Here is a 19184-nt window from a genome sequence, read left to right on the forward strand (position 1 = left end):
CCAATTTCATCAACTTTTTCCTCTAGTCTCTGTGGTTTGTCTGTAAGTTTCAGTCTTTATCAGGCGGATTGGTACGGGTCCAGGATGTGAAACATTCCCTTAATTATGCCAATCACTCTTACTGTTTTAAAGAGATAACAGTGTTCATGTAATGAACAATACAAATCAAACTTTTATAACGTGTGAAGTAGTCTTCAAACAGTCAATTTAAGCTAATACAGATGTTTTACACTGGATACAGATTTAGAGTTTTGTTTTTAGCGATAAAAACTGATCACGTTTCCAGGAATAGTGTGCGCGTGTGTGTGGTTGAGTTGGTTGGTTGAAGGGAGGGGGGGGTGTGCGGAGGGGGGGTTGTGTGTTGTTTGGTGGTATGTGCCTTTATTTCTCCAAAACCGAAAGTTGCTTTTAATTCTGCAGAAACGCAACCGGAAGTGCGGAGAAAGAAATCTGCTCTGACCTGGAGGAAAACGGGCCAATCGGAGCGCAGAGGGGGCGGGACTGGTAGACTGTAGAATAAAGCTGTAGACAGAGTCTCGCGCCACACAGCGCTGGAAACTCACTCTCACTGACTCACTCACTCACCCACCATACTCAGAGTTAACACAGCAACAGACCCGGTGAGTACAACTAATTCTGAACGGCTGTGTGGTGTGAGGTTGGGTTGTGTGTGTATGTGGGGGGGGAGTGTGTGGTGTGTTGGGTTAGATTGTGTCTGGGGGGGGGGTGGCAGGGGGCAGGTATGAGTGTGTGGGGCTGGATTGTGTGTGGGGTGGCAGGTTTGTGTGTGGGTCTGGGGTGCGTGGGTGGATGGGTGTGTGTGTGTTTGAGGGGCTGGGGTTGGTGGGTGTGTGTGGGGTTACCTTGTGTGTGTGTTGATGGATTGTGTGTTTGGTGTGTGTGTGGCTGCGTTGTGTGTGGGGCTGGGCTGTATGGATATGCATGGTGGTTGGGTCGGTGTGTGTGAGTCTGGGTTGTGTGTGTGGGGTTGGGTGGGCGTGTCTGGGGATTGGGTGGGTGTGTGTGGGTCTGTGTTGGGTGTGTGGGGTAGGGTTGTGTGTGTGGGTCTGGGTTGTGTGTGTGGGGTTGGGTGGGTGGGTGTGGGTCTGTGTTGGGTGTGTGGGGGTGCTGGGTTGTGTGTGTGGGTCTGGGTTGTGTGTGTGGGTCTGTGTTGTGTGTGGGGTTGGGCTGTGTGTGGTATTTGCAAATATTTGTGTTGAACACAGATGGAGTGAGTCTTCCGCCTTTAGCCAGTCACACACACACACACACACACACACACACACACACACACACACACACACACACAAACACACACACACTTACTAGTAAACATAAGGCATGATAAGAAAACAATTTGGCTCCAGAAATAACTATTATTATTTTATTTTATACTATGCATTGTCATTATATAGTATTACTTTTGATGTACAGTACCAATCAAAAGTTTCTTTCTCATTCTTATTTAATGTTTTTGTTTTATTTTTAATATTTTTGAAGGAATGCATATGCAATTAAGAAGTGAAGAATAAAAGTGTTCAACAAACTAAAATATATTTTGCATCAGGTGTTAAGAACATACACTTTTTTTTTGGTCTATTACCTAATTGTAACATCTTCCTTTTATAGTTTTTTTAGTCCTGAATATTAATCTACAATGTACTAAATAATACAGATAAAGAACAAATGTTAATGATAATGTGTGTCCAAACTTTCGACTAGTACTCTATACACAAATATATTAGCATAATAATGCATTTACCCATAACTTTTAATTATTAAAAATATGCAGATGTAGGAGTTGGAATATAACAAATGTTTAAATAAATATATACATAAATAAAATCAAACCACAAAACCACAGTTTTTAAAGAAGGTTTAATTACGGTTTAATCATTAATGTGCTCTGCTCAGATCCCTCAACTTCCTGTTCAGAAGAGATTGCGGCTTTTGAGTCACGGATTGGATCGTTTTTCAGATTAGAAAAACAACCACCGGAAAAAACACAAAGGGAAATAAAGAGAGAAAAAAAACTCCTCTCAACCTACATACCAGAATGATGACGCACCAGAACAGAAATGTTTAGTAACAAACTAGAACTATTTTATACTCTACTTAAGTAGTAAATTGCTTTGTCTGTATTTACTGGAATATTATAATAATATTATATTTCTTCTTTTTCTCCACTTTTACTTCACTTACATATTTTGGATAAGTGTATTATTTTTACTCTTTTTATATTTTTATCTGCTGCATTATTACTTGTTGCATTAACAAAAATGTTAGGAATTATTCTAAACCCACATTATCACTAAAGCCAGAGTGGTAGGGTTGGATGAAGATCATTGAGTAAATCAAGAGATCAAACTGATCTTATTAGAAGACCTCGCTGCTCCCGTTCTGCCTTTCATTCTGAGAACTTTCCACTGCTTTCTGTAATAACTACACTAATAACCAGAGGTGGAAAATGTACAGAAAAAAAATTTATTAAGTAAAAGTACTTTTACTTTGCTAAACTTTTACTCAAGTAAAAGTAAAAGTACCCATCTAAAAATCTACTCAAGTAAATATAAAAAAGTACTCAATTTAAAATGTACTTTGAGTAAAAGTTACATAGTTACTTTTAATTATTTGATGTAAAAAAAAGTACAACAGATCATAAATTAAATTGTTTTTAATGAACTATTATTTCACATAATAATTTGGACCTGTCTTGCAGTATTTGTTCAGACCACCCCATAAAACATTTTCAAGAACAAGTGGTATAGGTTTCTATGATCCATTTTTTTTCTTTACTGTTAAAATTTATAGTCATATAGGTGACTATAAACTGTATTTTTACAGTTTTACAGGTCATTGTTATATTTTAACTTGCCATTGCTATGCTTTTACTGCTATTTACATGTTCTTTTTTAACATTCAAGCAGACTGTTTAATAATAAAAATACTTACCACCACAAGCTTTCACAGGTTTGATGTGACAGTTTTGAAAGCTGACAGCTCTGTCCGGAGGGGCACATTTTGTATTGCCTCGTTATTGTACGCACAAGCATCTGTGCGCCGGCGCATCCACGCCAGTTATTATTATTTTTAATTAAGACAATTGTTTTTTTCCCAGCATTTTATTTTTTACTCAGTAATTGGGAGTTTTCCAATGTAGCAAAGGAGATTACTTGTGTCAAAATGTACTTGAGTAAAAGTAAAATTACCTATTTTAAAAACTACTTTAATTATTAAAACAAATTACTCATAAAATCTTCTCAATTACAGTAACTTGAGTAAATCCTCTGCTAATAACACAGTACTTTTACTGTCATTACTTCAGGACTACATTTTATAATAAACTACTTGCAATTCTTAAGTACACAAATGTTGAATACTTTTGTACTTCCACACAAGTGTGGAGCTTAAAGAACACGTCAGCTTCTACTCAAGTCACTTTTTTCTGATAGATCACTTGTACTTTTTTTTTTATCAAGTCTGGTTCTCTAATACTTTATACATCTCTGCACCAGAGTGATGGTGTAGACCTGCAACCGTTTTACCACTGTCACTAGTGAAATGGAGTATTAATATTTGTAATTGAATACTAGATACTAGTATCTAGGTGTGTGCCATATCGTATCATATGCAATGATATGCACCCACCCCTAATTATTACATCAGGATACTACATTTTTGCTGTTTGTAGCAAAAGAAAAATTCACACAGTTCTCATATACCATTATATATCTCAGACTTTTTTTTCTTTAATCGCGTGTGGGAAGGAGAGAGAGAAAACAGAGAGGGTTCTGATTGGTCTGTTCTCTGCAAAGAGTCTGTGAGACAGCCAATCAGTTTTTAGTGTGAGCGGACAGTGTTATTCCCCCCTCCTGGATGGGATTTGTTCAGTGAGTGAGAGAAAGCAACCTCCCTGAAATCAACTTTTGCAACTTGGGATGTCTGTAAATGTGTTTTAAACGATTGCAAAATATCCTTTTATATTATGTTGAAATATAAACATTGAATCATAACCCATGTATCATTATACATATCATATCTCTTTTTTGCCAATACTCTGCTCTGTTTCTCTCAGTGTTTCAGGGGTTGTTAAGAACACAGAGTAAGTGAGGTAATCATGGCTCTGGATGGATGTGGACAGATATGCAAGGTCCTGCTGTTCCTGGTGAACCTGCTGTTTGTGGTAAGTAGCCTGACAGCATGTCCTCACAGAGCCAGCCCAATGTGTTTAAACTGACAGGATGGAGAATATCAGAGAAAAGAACTTATGTGTAGTGTGACAGGTGAGATGAGCTGTGATGAGAAGGTGAATAGTGAGTTTGTATGGGGAGTGAAAATGTCATCCTGTGTAGTGAGACAGGTGAGATAAGTAGTGATTGTGACTGTGAACTGAACACTGCTACTATCTGTTCAGGAGCCTGATGGCATGAGGAAAGAAACTGTCTCTGAACCAGCTAGTTCTGCTCTTCAAGCTTCTTTACCTCCTGCCACTAGACAGCTGTGTGTACAGGAAGTGGCTTGGGTGGTTTTGTCTTTCGTAATCCTCCTGGACTTCCTCAGAAAGCAGTTCCATTTTGATACAATTTATCAAAAACCACCTGGGTTTCGCTTCTGTGACTTTGCCTGATAAAAGGTGCTGATGGCTCCGATTGCACTCAGAGTGCGCTCACTCCAGTCATAGCTGACTCCACCCTAAGGTCAAATTTGAAAAATGCTTTAAAAAAAAAAAAAAAAAGAAAATGGTAGGAGTAATTTGGGAGGGGCACTGGGTGATGTATGGGTTTAGTGGTGGGGGTCTTTAATTTTCCCAGAAATGTCAGTGCGCCTTTTAATCTGGTGTGTCCTATAGATGAATTCTTTCAGTCATGTTGTAAGGAGCAGTAAAGCATTTCTTCTGAAGTCCAGCGTTATAAAGGAGTTTCAGTAAAGTTTCTCTAGCACTGAGGCTGGAGCAGCATTAGCATTAGCCGCTAACTGCAGATCTAGCTGATCAGATTTTGCTGTTCATTAATAAGTATATCGGGGTGTAGCCTGCATGTTTACCGTGGTTAAACAAGCTAAATGGGACCAAGCTACTGGAACACTTAGCATTTACGACTTGCTAGCACTGCTAACCGTGGCTAGCACTGCTGCTTACTTCACTCTGTTGAAAATATTGGAAATGTAAGTTTACTGTAAATAAACAGAAGCGCTTTAATCTCTCTCTCTTTTTTTTTGTTTTAAGAATTACAGTTTTGTTTACTTAGGCACCCCCAGCTTCCCCATTAGAAGGAAAAAATGACGACTCCTACTATTGGACTACTCCTACTATTAGTTCCTTACTATTGTCATTTAAAATGAGCCATATAATCTGGTGCGCCTTATGTATGAAAATAGACCAGTAAATAGACATTAATTGATGGTGCTGTAAAAAACGGTATGTTTCACAACTTAAAAAGAACACATTTCAGCTACTAATATATTTATATATTAGGGGTGTCACGATTCTCTAAATCCTCAATTTTATTTCCGATTCTAGAGTCACGATTCGATTCTATTCTCTTTTTCCTTTTTTTTTTTTACAGCAGAGAGGCCTATGCCAGTTTTAGATTAGTCTATGGTCAGTCATTGGTTTGATTAATCAAATTGAATAATCTTTTTTCAAAAGGTGGGCTTGATATAAGTGATGCAAAATGATACAAGTGATCTGTAATACACCACATTAGGCACAAATGGTCAAATTTAAATAATTTAATTAAGATATATATGTAATGCCATCTAGTGGCTGTTTTTGGTAGCAGCAGTGTGCACTATTAAAACAGCAATGTGCAACATAAAATAAATAAAAAAAATACAGGAACAGTCATGTACAAAATAATAGAACAATTAGAGCCTTATCAAACGGAACTCTATCCTAATATAACAGTTAAACAGGAAAAATAAGACTCTGTCCCTGAGAATGACAAGTTTTTTTCTTTAACAAAGATATATTATTAACTTTATCTGAGAGAAAGATGCTCCTTAAGGTACCAAAACTATTAACATATTTGAGGCTAGACAAAACTACTGTTATTTTTATATTTTCAAGTTTTTCTTTAAGAAGATGAGAGTGTCCATATTCTCTGGAGAAAGAGCTGCTCTTTCAGCAGTCACAATGTCTGTGGTGTCGGCTACAGTGTACTGCGCCATTTGCATAACGCGCGCACTTGCGTAGCTTAGAGGGAGGGATCGTCGATCATCTTTTTGACTTCGATGCTTGAGACCATGACATAATTTCGATCGATTTCGATAAAATATCGAAATCTTGACACCCCTAATATATATATATATAATGTTTTAGGGTTTAGTGCCTCTTTAAAGACATGATTTTTCAATCAATCAACACAAGCTGGTCTAAAATTCTCCTATATTCCTCTGGCACCAGTTAGTCAGGATGTTAAACTGCTCTCTGTAGGCTGACTGATCTTCACCCGCTGCAAAATAACTTTCCTGAAAGGATTACTCTCTCTTAGAGCAGATCCGATTGGGTTTGAACCACTTGGGTATATGCCCACCAGCTTACAAATGCTCCAGCAGTGTTGAGGACGCAACGAAACAGACATTGAAAGCTATAAAACAGACAGGCAGAGTCTATACGGTATGTGTGCAGGTCGGTACAAGATGTGTGTGCTTGTTACACCAAATAAGACAAGCAGAGAACAGACTGTTCAAAGACTGAACAAACTGAAACTGCTTTATTAGCAATAATGTTTTATTTGGGCTAACAAGTTACTGGGGTCACTTCATTTTATCAGCATGGCTTCTGTTGACCTAACACACACACACCTTCTCTCTCTCTTTCTCTCTCTCTCTCTCTCTCTCTCTCTCTCTTTCTTTCTCTCTCTCTGTCTCTCTCGCACTCATTTAGCTGGCCGGCATGGGGATGCTCTGTGGGGGGTTGTACCTGAGGTTCAGTGCTGAAGGTCCTCTCAACTTGGACCTGAAAACCCAACACTTCGTTTTTGGTAAGTTGAGTGAGTTGAGTGTGTTGAGTGAGTGAGTATAATTACTAATAAATATATATATATATATATATATATATATATATATATATATATATATATATATATATATATATATATATATATATATATATATATACAGTTCTGAATTTGTCTTAAGAGACCATTTTAAAATAATTGTTTTCTCTGATTCTACTATTTATAGGTATATGTTTGAGTATAATGAACACTGTGGTTTAATTCTATAAACTACTGATGACATTTCTTCCCAATTCCAATAGTAAAAAATAAAAAAAAAACTTTATTTGCAGAAAATAGTAAATGGCCAAATTAACGAAAAAGATTCAGTGCTTTTAAACCTCAAATAATACAGAAAACAACAACAATACTAACGTTTTGTCTGAGGAAGAGTTCAGAAATCAACATTTGGTAGAATAACCCAGATTTTTACTCACAGCTTTCACAAGCCTCTCACACTGCTTTTGGTTGACCTTATGCCATTCCTGGCTCAAGAATTCAAGCAGTTTAGCTTTGTTTGATGGCTTGTGATTATCTATCTTCCTCTTGATTATATTCCAGAGGTTTTCAATGAGGTTTAGGTCTGGAGATTGTGCTGGCCATGACAGGGTCTTGATCTGGTGGTCCTTCATCCACACCTTAATTAATCTAGCTGTGTGGAATAGAAAAAACAGTCCTCTGAGTTGGGGAACATTCCCAGAGTACTTTGTATGTGGCTTGATTCATGCGTCAATCACAAAAACCAAGCTGCCCATTTCCAGCCTGGCTGAAGCATCTTCAGATCATCACAGATCCTCCACCAAATTTTACAGTGGGTGTAAGTACACCTCTGCAGATCTCCATCTAAACATTAGATGACTAGATGTTGAGCAAAGCATGAAAGATGCATGAAAGTTGTGATAAAAATCAGGGCAATTTCACCAAATATTGATTTCTGAACTCTTAAAACATTAGCATTGTTGTTTCTAAATGAATATGAACTTGTTTTCTTTTAAATCATTTTACCTTTTTCATTATTTTGACATTTCTTATTTTCTGCAAATAATTTAAGTTAATTTAACTTAATTAATTCTCTCTCTCTCTCAGCGGTATCCGTGCTGATGGCAGTGGGAGCTGCTATTCTGATCGCTGCTGCTATTGGAGATTATGCTTCCTGCAGTGAGAATAAATCAGCACTGGGAGTGGTGAGCTCACACAAAACCAGTTAGTTTTCTGAAACCCAGATAGTCAGTTACCATTAAACCATTTATAGTGAACATTAAACCAGTTCAGGTTGTTCAGGTGGCTAAATGACAGATAATGATGGCTGATGATAATAGAAGGATGGATGTTTGGAAGATAATGGATGATGGCTGGATATTGATGGATGGTGGATGATGATTAAAAACGTTGGATTATGGATGTGATTGATAATGGATAGTGGAGGGTTGGGTGATGGATGTTTGGATGATAATGGATGGTGGAGGGTTAACTGTAGGATGTTTGGATGATAATGGATGATGATGGGTGGTGGATGATGGATAAATGTTAGATGATTGATGTGATGGATAAAGGATGGTTGCGTGATGGATGTTTGGATGATAATGGATGATGAATAAATGTTAGATGATTGATGTGATGGATAATGGATGGTTGGGTGTTGGATGTTTGGATGATAATGGATGATGGAGGGTTGGATGTAGGATGTTTGAATGATGCTGGGTGGTGGATGATGGATAAATGTTAGATGATTGATGTGATAGGTAAGGAATGGTTGAGGGTTGGGTGATTGAGGTTTGTATGATAATGGATAGTTAAGGGTTGGATGATGGATGTTTGGATGATGACGGATGGTAATGGATGGTGGCTGGTTGAATGATGGATAGTAGATGAATGATGGACGGTTGAGGGTTGGATGTTTGGATGATAATGGATGATTATGATGGATGGGTGGATGATGGATAGTAGATGTTGGATGATGGATGAATGGATGTTGGTTGGTAGATGAATGATTGGTGGATGATGAATGGTGACAGAATGTAATGAATGGTTTTTGAAGATAGGTGGAAGATGAATGGTGGTGGATTACAGTGACTGGGTGGATAATGAATAGTGATGGATGGGTGTATGATGAATGGTGAATGGTTGAATGATGGATAGTAGATAAATGATGGACGGTTGAGGGTTGGATGTTTGGATGATAATGGATGATTACGATGGATGGGTGGATGATGGATAGATGTTGGATGATGGACAAATGGATGTTGGTTGGTAGATGAATGATGGGTGGATGATGAATGGTGACAGAATGTAATGGATGGTTTTGGATAGGCGGAAGATGAATGGTGATGAATGAATGGTGACTGGGTGGATAATGAATAGGGATGGATGGGTGTATGATGAATGGTGAATGGTTGAATGATGGATAGTAGATGAATGATGGATGGTTGGGGGTTTGATGTTTGGATGATCATGGATGATTATGATGGATGGGTGGATGATGGATAGTAGATGTTGGATGATGGATGAATGGATGTTGGTTGGTAGATGAATGATGGTGGATGAATGGTGACTGGGTGGATAATGAATGGTAATGGATGGATGGTGATGGATGATGACGGTCTCCTGTGTTTTATCTCAGTACTGCAGTATCCTGGCTTTTCTAGCTACGCTGACCATTATCTGTGGAGTCCTTTCCTACCTTAACATCAGAGAGGTAACTTTGCAAACACACACACACACTATGGTCTAATGTGAGGACTGTTCAGTTCACATCTGTTCAGAGACCTGCTGTCAGTCCATCATTGTGTGTGTGTGTGTGTGTGTGTGTGTGTGTATGTGTGTGTATGTGTGTGTATGTGTGTGTTTTAGTTCTGCAATCATGTGGGTGAATTCTACGCCACGGTTTACGCCCAGTACCTCATCAAGAAAGACGGGATCCGCGCCATCATCCTCCGACTGTTCCACAATGCTGTACGAGCCTCAACAACTCACACACATACAACTCTGTGTTCTACAACACTGCTGAAGTGTAAGATTGAGTGTGTGTGTCTGTGTGTGTTTGTGTAGTTTGACTGTTGTGGGTTAGGAGGGACGCTGCAGACGATCATGCAGGAGACGGACACCTGTCCTCAGAAATACTCACTGATGGGAATTTCCTTCTCCACCTCTACTGTGAGTCCCACACACACTTACTCACTATCACACACTCTTATACAGACACACACACTAAATGCAAAATTCAATTTTCTTTTTTACAATAAGTTCCGGCAACATAATCTGAGTGATGATGTAGGAGTGACAGTATCTACTGATATTAGCTCAACTCTGTGTCAGTCTGTCTATGACCAATCTATAACCAACATCTGCAACAATCTGGTAATGTAAAATCACTGTAACACTGTAATATCACAAAATATTTATATTACAGGGTGAGTGAAAAGTCTCAGTACACCCCCAATTATTTGAGAAAGGACACAAAAGGGAAAATGACATATCTCTTGTCATTATACCCCAGCAAGTTAAGGCACAAGAGGGGGGTCTATCTTTTAGATTATGTCCGGCACATGGCTGCCATATTTCATTTCCGAAATAAAAGGGTTTTCAAAAGTATACTAATTATTCACTCCTTAACCCCCTTTTCCCCCCTTACACTGAGGTGGCAACCCTCAACCACCTGAGGAGAGTTCATGGTCGTCTGTCTCTGCAGAGACATTGCTCCACAGAGTTCCTGTGTTGAGCCCAATCCCGTTTCACCCCTTGGCCCTACCACTTACCCCTACCACTTGTTTTTGTGTGTAACCCTTCTCCTTGAAACAGAATTACAAGGGGAAGGGGTGAAATCATCCACCCTGAGAATTGGGACAAACCCCTCAAGCACCGGCTACATCATCAGGAGTGCTTAAGTTCAGTTACCTAGCTGCTGCTAGTTAGCTAGTTAACTTTAGGGTATTGTTCATTTTCAGAAAAGGGGGAGATGGTGCAGAAATCAATTATTATTGTACATTCCTTAATTCCCATGTGAAGGGGAGCTGAAATTAGCTTTGATTAGCTTTTCTTTTACTTTATTTTTCTGTTCCTTAACAGAAAAATAAATGCTGCAGCCCCTGCCAGCTGTTGGCACCATTTAAGGTGGAACGGGAAAGTTAGCTAGCAAGCTAATGACCTTCTGAGACAAACTACTAGCAATCTTTTTATATATGCTTGTTATGAAGAATTAAGCCATATAACATTGAAACTAAAAATTAAACTATGGTTATATAGTGCTAATCTTCACTTTTAACAAGGAAATTTTTACATTTGTTTTTTTTTTTTTTGCACATGCAAAACAGAGAGGTAGGAGTAAGGGGTAGGGCCAAGGGGTGAAATGTACGGTGGCCGAGAAAGCCCAGCGCAGTGCAAATTGAAAAGCGCTGCAAAAGCACAAAACACATCCATCAAAATTACAACACAGGCGCAGCAAATAGAAAAACGCGCTGCAAAAAGAAAAACACGCTGCAAATAGAAAAACGCGCTGCAAATAGAACCACAACACAACGGAAGTGAGTCACAACACAACGGAATTTTCCCGGGGGACCTTAAAAGATGCTGTACCAGCTGTATACAAAGGACAATAAGTGGCAAACAAGCTTCTGAAAAGTAAGTTATGTTTATTACCTGTGATTACCACGGTTGTGTGCATATTATTAAAAGTTCTGCTTCACAAAACGCCTTGTTTGCCACTTATTGTCCTTTGTACACATAGTGAAGTCCGAGACGTTACTGAAGACGCAGCTTAGCTGGTACAGTATCTTTTAAGGTCCCCCGGGAAAATTCCGTTGTGTTGTGACTCACTTCCGTTGTGTTGTGGTTCTATTTGCAGCGCGTTTTTCTAGTTGCAGCGCGTTTTTCTATTTGCTGCGCCTGTGTTGTAATTTTGATGGATGTGTTTTGTGCTTTTGCAGCGCTTTTCAATTTGCACTGCGTTGGGCTTTCTCGGCCACCGTAGAAATGGGATTGGGCCTTGGTGTCTCTCCTACTACAGCGACTTCTCCTGCTCTCAGTTTGTTACCGGATAAACCGGGACTGACTGATCCAGCTGAAAAACAACTAGACCACTGACACACCCGTCTCTGTGATCACACTACACTCATTTGCACAGTTACACCACACTTATTTGCATGTTGATACATGTTGATATCTTTCCTGTGAGTATGTTCACTGCATTGCTGTAACATTGCTGTGAACAGTGTAGTGGTCGAGGTGTAAAGAGATAAGAAGGTGTAAGTGTACACTGCCAAATGTACTGACCAATCAGAGAACACGGTGAACACACAAGTGCACCCTGAATAAAACACTGTATAGTAAGTGTGTGTGTCGGTGTGTGTGTGTAGAGCTGTGTGACTGCAATCCTGGCTGACCTGCAGGCGTCCACAGTGCTGGGAACGTTTATTGGCATCGCTGGTCTCATGGTGAGTAACAGACACACACACACACACACATATATACACATACACACACACACACACACACAGAATAACAGACCCCACTAGTCCACTTAATCATTAGCACTCCCCCTTAGAACCTCCTCCCTCATCTCCCTTTAGTGTCCACTAGGGGTCATTCTACTCTAATTCTGGAGATCCACTGACCTGCAGGTTCCACCTCCATCCACAAGCATCAGCCCCCCTCCCCCCCCATGCATCTACTCTTATAGCACCCCCTAATGGTTACATATGTTTTTGTTAATTATCCACTTATGTGACACAGCTCAGACTCATTCTCTCGTTCTCTCTCTTTCCCTATCACTCTATCTCTCTTTCTCTGAACAGATTTTGGCTGTAGCACTCGCTTCAGCCGTCTGGCATCAGTCCTCTCGCTCCGTCTCTTCTCCTCCACCCTATGTTCTCCTCACCTCCTCCATTCCTCTCTCCTCCCCCTCTTCTGCACCTTCCACTTCCGTCCTCCTGTACTCTCCTCCCCCCGTCACCGACACGGCTGAAGTGATCTGACCAGCTTCATCACGACCCGATTCCACATCTGTGCACTCATTTTTAATCATCCACATCTAAACCTACTTTTGACTGTATTTAGGAACTACTAAATACTATCTCTCTTTCTTTCTCTCTCTCTATTTTTCTCTCTGGCCAGCTGGTGGCGTTGGGGTGCAGTAGTCTGATGTACCACAGTGTAAAGAAGAGCATGTATTACTCACATCCGGCTACCTACTACTACTGATCTGCTGCTGATTTTCAGCCCTGCCACACACCCCTTCTTCTTCACCTTCCTCCTCCTCCTCCTCTTCGTCCCTTCTCCCCTCCTCCTCCTCCTCCTCCTCTTCTTCCCTTCTCCCCTTCTTCTCCTCCCTCTCTTTCTCCAGCCAGCAGATGTTTTCACCATCAACCAAGCTGTCTGCACTTATTCTGCACCTTCTTACTTTGAAATCGTCCACTCAGCCTTAAATGGTGCTGCAGGTAAACCATTAATTTACCATTAGGGTTCCCCAGTGTTGTGTCGTTTAAGGTGGAATGGACAATTTCTAAATAAGATGCCAACTTCAGCCCAGTATGAAGATGGAAGGATGCAAAAATGCACGTGCCAAACGCTGATGAGGACTTCAGCAGTCTGTCCATATTGCACATTCCTGCTCTTACTGTTAGCAACAAAAAAGGGATACTTATTGTTTTTGTTTTTAATCTAAAGAAATGGAATTTCTTATTTTTTTCTTATACATTCTTGTAGTCTAGTATATAGTGCTTTTCACGTTCTGCTATATATCTTTTGTTACATTAGAACCTGTGTTTGGAGTTTAAATGATTACTGATTGTATTTCTGTGGAACTGACTGTTACCAGAATAAACGGATCTGTGGTATTGTCTGGTCTCATGTCCTTCGTGGGGTAAACAGAGCTATATTGTTACTGACTGGCCAAGGTCACACATTGTGTGGTGTTCGGGTCTGTAGGACCCGTTTTCATTTTTTATCAAATGATACTAAAAAAATATTTTTTCTAACTCAAACTCATTGGCTGAATGAGTTTGATATCATTTATATTACATACAGTATGTTTGGCCAAGGGCTAATAAACATTGCTTCATTTGTAAATTTGAAACTAAATACATTTTCTACTCATATCTTGAGTTAAATTAATTTTCTTTTACATTTTATTAAAAAACTAATAAAAAAAGATTAGCACTTTTTGAAAGAAATGTAACATAAGAAAGGTAAAGGGCAAATATTAACCATGTAAGCTGTTTATATTGCTTGCAATTTAGGTGAAGCAAGCCTGTGTAAAGCATTTTAATGTAAAATTGCTTAATTTTGCTGAATTAAATACAAGTAACAAAGTAAACAAGTAACAAAAATATGAACACCACACAAGGGTTAATATTTGGTTGGACCTCATTTAGCTTTGATTATGACATGCATTCGCTGTGGCATCGATTACTCAAGTTTTTTAGTACACTAACATACTGTTTTATAGTAGCTCAGCTCTGTGGAGTCAAATGCTTGTCTCGCTCTCGCCATGTGACTTTTATAAAAATAATAAATATAGAACTTCTGATATTATAGCATTATAGATATGAGCTAGAATAACAGGCTAGTTTACTATTAGGGGAAACTCTAAATTATAAGCACTGAGTAGTGTCTATTATTTATATGAGAGGAAATTATATTATATCAAACCAATTTAGTATTCATTTTTCAAACATACCTGGCCTACCTAATATTTAAAATGTAGTATTTATGTTTATTTTAAAAAATGACGAATGACACAGATTACCACGAGTTTCTAGCCAATGGGAATTGAGCTCTGTAGTCATTAGGGCATCTCTTGGCTCACGCAGCACAAAAAAACTGTCTATAAAGCCTGCAGCCGCCTCACACTCGCAAGATACGGGTAGGCGCAGACACCAGTCGGACAAAAAACGAACCGGCATGCACCAACCCGATGTATTAAACCAGGGGTGTCCAAACTGCGGCCCGCGAGGTATTTTAGAAATAGAATGAAAGTTGGCCCGCTGTTAAGCAGGTTTTTATAATGTGAGATTTAAAGTTTGAACGCTAGGTGTCAGAAACGGGCCAAAGAGTCTAAAAGCGGAGAGGGTGCGCATTTCTAGCGCAGAAAAACAGGGTAAAAGAGTCCAAAAGCGGAGAGGGTGCGCATTTCTAGCGCAGAAAAACGGGGTAAAAGAGTCTAAAAGCGGAGAGAGGAAACGGGCCAAAGTCTAAAAGTTGCCGTAATCAAGGAGTTTAATATTAAGATGAAGATCATGAAATTAAACATCAATTTGAAAAATCTTAGTTTACACAACACTGTCAAAGATAAAGATAGTAAGTCAAGTAAAATGGTGTGTAAATGAAATAATCAGGAAAAAGTATTATTTAAAGTGGTATATTTCATTATTTGTTAGTGTGGCCCATGACTTCAAATATATTTCTCCTTCTGGCCCCCAACAAAAAAAGTTTGGACACCCCTGTATTAAACAGTTCTTATCCTGATTTTAGTGATTTCATCAATCTCCTTAAATGTTTTTTATACTAATAATTTGAATTCTGAAACAGATTAACAGCTTTTCCACGACCACAGGATGCTTTTCCACATGGTTGTTTAACAAATGGGAAGCTACTCCCTGCATCAGTTAAGGTTCAATAAGCCAGCTGAAACCTAATTACCCATGCAGTAATAATCCAATGAGGGGCTATTACCTGTTTGCTTAAACTTTTCATACACTGCACGACTCTGAAAGGACTTTTAACAGACTGAAGTCACACCCTCTTACATTTAAAGACTCGTCGCAGACTTTTTACTCACAGAATAGTTAAGGCTAAGATTTTGTTAAGACTATGAATCACTAACTGCAAGACTGCAACTAGATTCTTTCTGAGATTATCTTCCATCATGCTTCTGGTAGAGTTTACTTACAATACATATTACATTTTAAGTTACACATAATGTGTATATCAAAACTGTGATTTATTAGAGACTCACAACTTTTTTCCCCATCAACAGTTTATTTTTTCTGCCACACTGTTAGTTCTTGATATTTTTTAATAGAATACAGTTTGTGTTTAACTGCCTATAAGATTATTTTCTCCTTTTTTGCTACAACCTAACATAAATACACACATATTACACATAATTCAAGAATTATGTTCTTTATTGCATTAATTCTATCTAAAATGCAACTGTATAGCCGTGAAACTGTAATTCTTTGCTATACAGCAAAATGAAGCTTATAGGCAGAGTTGACTAATATTTATTCTATTAAAAAATATCTTATAAGAAGTAACAGTGTGGCAGAACAATAAACTGTTGATGGGGACAAACGTTGTGAGTCTCTGATAAATCGCAGTATTTATATTTACTTTCTTTGTACCTTGATATGTATTGTATGTAAATTCCACCAGAAGCATGATGAGAAAATCTAGTTGCAGTTAGTGATCTCCATTCTTTGCAAAATCTTAGCCTGTGAGTTTTCTGTGACTAAAAAGTCTGAGGGTGTGTGATTTCAGTCTATTTAAAGTCTTTTCAGAGTCTTTTTTTCAAAGTCGTGTAATGTATGGACAGCTTTAGTTAAATTCAGGTGTTGACACTTTTGGAAAAGCATTGCATTTGTGTTTTTTCATTAAATTTAGTCTGTTTTCAATCAGTTCTCCAGTTATGTGCATTACTGAGTCTGACCCATAGAGAGCAGCACTGACACACAACACACCTGCTGTTTCCCCTGCTTTCACCTCAACCCAACACAGGAAACCACACACATGCATACAGTGTTCCAGACTACATAATCAGTGTTTTTCACTAAAAACTGAACTCTGAGTGTGTATTCAGTGTGAGAATTCAACATTTCTGATCAGAAAGAGACATAAAAATCACAAAATTGTGTATGATTTCAGCTTTGCTGCAGGCTTTAAAAAACTTTGTTAAGAAATGACAAGAAACAATAAAAAAACGCTGTTTTAAACAGAAACAAAAGTAAACGTTAAAAAGCTTTAATTACTAGCTTGTACTATGGACACGGCCCAAAATAGTTTCGCCTGTGATTTTATGCTTCCATTAAAGTTTAAATAAAACAATGTGTCAACAATGCTTTTTTATTTAATAAGGTTTTTTTTAATGACAATTGTCTAGCATTAAAATAATTGTTTACCTTTATTTTTACCTTTACAAGTTATTACTGAATTACTGAAAGAAATATAAATTACTAATAGTCCAAAGGTGACTACACAATCAATAGTTTTAATATTTGTTTACTTTAAATAGCTTTCACCTCAATTCAAAATCCTCAGGTTACTTAATCATAATGCTGTATTATACCAATTGGAAAAAAACTATAAATAAACCTACATGTAGTAGAAGGGGCGTCCACAAACATTTGGACATACAGTGTATACTAATGTATATGTATATAATTAATTTTATTCTAAGAAATTCAAGAAACATAAAAATGGTGAACATTATTAACTAGATTATTGTAGAAGAATTTTACACCACAGCAATAAAATCATGTGAATGGTATAATTTCATACAGAGCTGGATCACCACATACACTTACTACACACAAGTTAGTGAGAGTTAGTGTCTTGTGTCAATCAGAAGATTAAGTGAAACTTCCCTTCAGGACATGAAAAGTGAAAAGAAATACACTGCACTGAGACAAAAGCAGTCAGGTGAACATTCTTTTCGAGGTTGGATTTTAATAAATAATATTGTAGGAACCAAGTAAAGGCCAAGTAAAGATATTTAAAAGAGTGCAGCAGCTCTGCACTACCTTAAAAGCTTTACAGCGCCACAGTAAACATAAAGGAACCGAACTTTAAAGCAGAAAAGTTAAACGTGAACACATACTGATAGTTTAAACTCGCCCAAATACACTCTGAAAGGTCCTCACTATTCCATTCCACCTTAAAAAGTGAAGTAGTCACTTGCTAAGAGCAAGTTGAATTCTTCAATCTTTTCTACCTTAAACTTGGTCTCTATCTTCACTTAATGACACTGGTTCCACATTCACACACTCACACTAGTTCCACCCTAAACACTGTCTATATTTACACAATAACACTGGATCCACCTTAAAAGCTGCTGTGATATTCATGCAATAAGGCTAGTTCCACCTTAAATGCTAGCACTATAGTCATCACATAGATAGTGAAGCAGTTACAGGTGCCTGAATTAAACTGCTGAACCAAACTTTAAAGCAGAAAAGTTAAATGTGAACACATACTGATGGTTTAAACTCGTCCAAATACACTTTGAAAGGTACTTACTATTCCATTCCACCTTAAGAAGTGAAGTAGTCACTTGCTAAGAGTAAGTTGAATTCTTCAATCTATTCCACCTTAAACTTGGTCTCTATATTCACTTAATGACACTAGTTCCACCTTAAACACTGCCTATATTTACACAATGACACTGGAACCACCATAAAAGCTGCAGTGATAATCTTGCTAATTCCATAGGCTAGTTCCACCTTAAATGCTTTTTCTTTTATTCCACTTTAGGCGCTGCAGCAGTTATGTAATTTGTGTTTACCTGCTACTTATTTGATTTTTCAGTTACCTTAAATAGTAAAGGGCTGCAACTTTTGTTTTATTTCCGGTACAGTTCCACCTTAAATTGTGCGTCTGACTGTTTAAATTAGTTAATTTTCACAATAGGAAGTTTGTGCCTTGTAGGACTGCATGTTGTTGACATGCTAATGCTAATGTGTGAAATGCGTTAAGTGAGAAACGGCATGCATTACAGCACGCTGAAAAGCTAAAACAAAAGAGTGGCTTTAATACAGTCATATGAGCTTAAGCACCATAGGCCCACCCACCATTGCTGTCTATGGGTTTGGGACTCCTTAAAAAAATCTTTGGGGCTAAACCCCCAGAAGCTCAGGCCAGGCCACGCCCCTAGATAGATAAATAGAATTAAACAGTTTATACATACAATAGGTTAATTCAAAATTTTAAAATGACATCACTCATTCGTATTATAAATTGGCAGATTTGTCTTATAAAGTAGCAAGGTGATTAATCCCCTCTGACTAGTGGAAAGCATGTCCAGTGCATAGGTCAGGCGTTGCAAAAGCTGGTATCTGCCGTGGTTAAGTCACTGTAGGGTCATGGGTCAGGCGCTGCAGTAGCTGGTAGCCAGCATGTTTACACCACTCCAGGGATGGGGGTCAGGACAGTAGCCAGATTAGCAGTGCAATGCTAACTGGCTAACTGTGAAATCAC

The 19184-nt window shown here is 38.3% G+C and overlaps 1 protein-coding gene across 2 annotated transcripts; it reads left to right on the forward strand.

Annotated features, from left to right (window-relative positions):
- The first annotated feature begins 483 nt into the window (after positions 1-483).
- On the forward strand, positions 484-13828 carry zgc:65811 (CD9 antigen). Of its 2 annotated transcripts, none has more exons than XM_022664354.2 (9): positions 484-620; positions 4076-4183; positions 6887-6983; positions 8085-8182; positions 9619-9693; positions 9849-9950; positions 10047-10151; positions 12350-12427; positions 12788-13828. In XM_022664354.2, exons 2-9 carry the CDS (start codon positions 4118-4120, stop codon positions 12965-12967), a joined length of 801 nt encoding a protein of 266 aa, XP_022520075.2. In that variant the 5' UTR covers positions 484-620; positions 4076-4117; the 3' UTR covers positions 12968-13828. The 2 variants fall into 2 exon arrangements, with proteins under 2 accessions (XP_022520075.2, XP_022520076.2); XM_022664355.2 differs by having other exon boundaries at positions 13107-13828.
- The last annotated feature ends 5356 nt before the right edge of the window (positions 13829-19184 follow it).

Source organism: Astyanax mexicanus, chromosome 3, assembly GCF_023375975.1.
Source record: "Astyanax mexicanus isolate ESR-SI-001 chromosome 3, AstMex3_surface, whole genome shotgun sequence".
Taxonomy (NCBI): Eukaryota; Metazoa; Chordata; class Actinopteri; order Characiformes; family Acestrorhamphidae; genus Astyanax; species Astyanax mexicanus.